General features: G+C 40.4%; 1 protein-coding gene across 1 annotated transcript in view; it reads left to right on the top strand.

The window, feature by feature from the left end:
- PSMD1 (proteasome 26S subunit, non-ATPase 1) overlaps nt 1-3,010 on the top strand; it is a 116,752-nt gene that overhangs the window by 81,488 nt on the left and 32,254 nt on the right. The window contains exon 18 of the mRNA XM_017529044.2: nt 1,668-1,784. Within this exon, the coding sequence (XP_017384533.1) occupies nt 1,668-1,784 (117 nt within the window). The remainder of the gene's footprint in view (nt 1-1,667; nt 1,785-3,010) is intronic.

Here is a 3,010-nt window from a genome sequence, read left to right as displayed (position 1 = left end):
TTTTTTTTGAGGTGGAGTTTTGCTCTTGTTGCCAAGGCTGGAGTATAATGGCACAATCCCAGCTCACTGCAACCTCCACCTCCTGGGTTCAAACAATTCTACCGCCTCAGCCTCCCGAGTAGCTAGGACTACAGGCACTCGCCACCAAGCCTGGCTAATTTTTATGTTTTTTTTAGTACAAACAGGATTTTACCATGTTGGCCAGGCTGGTCATGAAATCCTGACCTCAGATAATTTGCCCACCTCCCAAAGTGCTGGGATTACATGCGTGCACCACCACACCCAGCTGATTTTTGTATTTTTAGTAGAGATGGGGTTTTACCATGTTGGCCAGGCTGTTCTCAAACTCCTGGCCTCAATTAATCTGCCCAGCTTGGCCTCCCACAGTGCTGGGATCACAGGCATGAGCCACCATGCCTGGCCTGATGGAGGTTGAATTATAATACAAATTTTGGATTCAAACTGGCGTGGGTTTGCTATCAGTACTTACTTGACTTTGAACAAGTTGTTTAACCTTTGTAACTCTCAGTTTCTTTGTTATAAAGATTGTTTTGTGCTGGTTTTTCGTTTCAGGAGTAACAGGGTTATATTGAATAATATGTAAAATACCTAGTACTATGTCTGAAAAGTAATAGGTGCTTATCAAATGTTAATCCCCATTTTCTCTTAATTTTTTATGACCTCTCACCTCAAGACAAGAGCACTCAGGTTTTAAACCTTCCTTTTCACTTACCCTCAGTTATATTGAAATTTACGTAAAGCATAACCAGTTCTAAACTATTGCATTCACGTAGTTGTTAATTAATTTCTTACTATGCTGTTGGATGAAAATACTGACTTAGAGTGACAGTAGCTGTAGTCGTGTATCATTTAAGAACAGAGGTATGTTCTGAGAAATGCTTCATTAGGCAATTTCGTGATTGTACAAACATCATAGGGTATACTTACACAAACATAGATGGTAATGGTCTGTTGCTTCCAGGATACAAACCTGTACATCAAGTTACTATACTGAATACCAGGCAGTTATAACACAGTGCTATTGGTATATCTAAACATAGAAAAGGTACAGTAAAAATGCAGTATAACAGATAAAAATCATACAACTATATAGGGCACTCAAATGTGAATGGAACTTACAGGACTGGAACTTGCTCGGGGTGAGTGAGTGTTGAGTGAATGTGAGGGCCAAGGACACTATTGTCACTATTATAAACACTGTACGCTTCAGCTACTAAATGTATAAATTTTTTCTTCAGCAATTGATCTTAGCTTACCTTTTTAATAAGTTTTTAATTATTTTTAATTTTTTGACTCTTGTTAATGACACTTAGTTTAAAACACAAACCCATTGTACAGCTGTACAAAAATATTTTTTCTTTATATTCAGTAAGTTTTTTTCTGTTTTCAAAATGGTTTTATTTCTAAAACTTCTTTGTTAAAAACTAAGACACACACTTAGACTAGGCCTGCACAGGGCCGGCATCATCAAGAAGTCACTTAGGCAATAGGAATTTTTCAACTCCCTTGTAATCTTATGGGACTACCATTATATGTGCAGTCTGTCATTGCCCAGAATGTTGTTATGTGTCATATGACTATAAAATGAAAATTCAGCCATATCAACTTTATTTAAAAGTTGTGCTTGTTTTTTTTAATTATTTCAGGAAGCCATTAATTTGCTAGAACCAATGACAAATGACCCTGTGAACTACGTGAGGCAAGGGGCACTTATAGCTTCAGCTCTCATCATGATCCAGCAGACTGAAATCACTTGTCCAAAGGTGAGCAAACAGAGGAATTCCCTGGAAGAGAGATGGTTTGGCCCTTTCTTAAGTAACTTATCTTCTTTTCAGGACATTTTTTTACTTCACATATGGTAACACCGAAGTCACAGAAAGTAAAAGTAAAAAGCATTTGGAGTATAAGAGAATGGGGAAACTTTTAATTTGTAATGCTCTTTAAATGTATTTTTTACAGACTTAATGGTCCCTTTGTTAAATTAAGTATATAACTGTGCTTGAAAAAGTAGAACTCTTGGGTTGTTAAAATCAACTTTTTTGGCCTTTCACTGTCCTTTTAAAATGTAATCAGTGGGATAACTTTTTCCTCTGATTATACAGGATGCAAACTTAGGCAGTCCGTGACTTTTTTGATCTGTCTTTTTAAGGTAATAAAAAAAAGTCTGCAGTCACTTTGTATCGTACATACAATCTTAGTTTAGAAATTAGTACACCCACATTCTCTTTTGGAATGTCATTGCCCTCCTGGGCAGTCTTTTTGGGTGGAGTTTCAAATGGCTCCAAGGCAGCTTGTTTTTCTACTTGACCCACATCTGCCCCTCAGAAACACTCTTGGCAGGTTTTGCCCTTCTGATAGGCTGTCAGTTCTAATACCTCAGCTGGTAGCTAATGCCTCAGTACACAGCAGCTCCTGATCATATTGTGCACTCCAAGTGGACCCTCTGAAGCCCCTTTCTGTAAACTTGGAGTGAGGGGGAAAGACTCACAACCCAGCTTGCCCCAGAGATCCTCTCGACATATTCTCGCCAATCCATACCCACCCTGTGGGTGACTCCATAATAGATTTGAGACACCTGTTTTAAAATTCCCTCATGAGCCAAGCACGGTGGTTCATTCCTGTAATCCCAGTACTTTGGGAGGCTGAGGTGGGTGGATCACTTGAGCCAGGAGTTCAAGACTAGCCTGGGCAACATAGAGAGGCCCCATCACTACAAAGAATTAAAAAGGAATTAGCTAGGCATGGTGGCGTGCACCTGTGGTCCCAGCTATTTGGGAGACGGAAGTGGGAGGATCACTTAAGCCCAGGAGGCCGAGGTTGTAGTGAGCCATGGGGTGACAGAGCAAGACCCTGTCTCAAAAAATAAAATCCACTGGCCGGGCGCGGTGGCTCAAGCCTGTAATCCCAGCACTTTGGGAGGCCAAGGCGGGTGGATCACGAGGTCAAGAGATCGAGACCATCCTGGTCAACATGGTGAAACCCCGTCTCT

The sequence above is a fragment of the Cebus imitator genome, unplaced genomic scaffold (assembly GCF_001604975.1).
Source record: "Cebus imitator isolate Cc_AM_T3 unplaced genomic scaffold, Cebus_imitator-1.0 Scaffold57, whole genome shotgun sequence".
Classification (NCBI taxonomy): Eukaryota; Metazoa; Chordata; class Mammalia; order Primates; family Cebidae; genus Cebus; species Cebus imitator.
The sequence above is the reverse complement of the archived record's forward strand: the minus strand, read 5'-3'. Positions and strand labels throughout refer to the sequence as shown.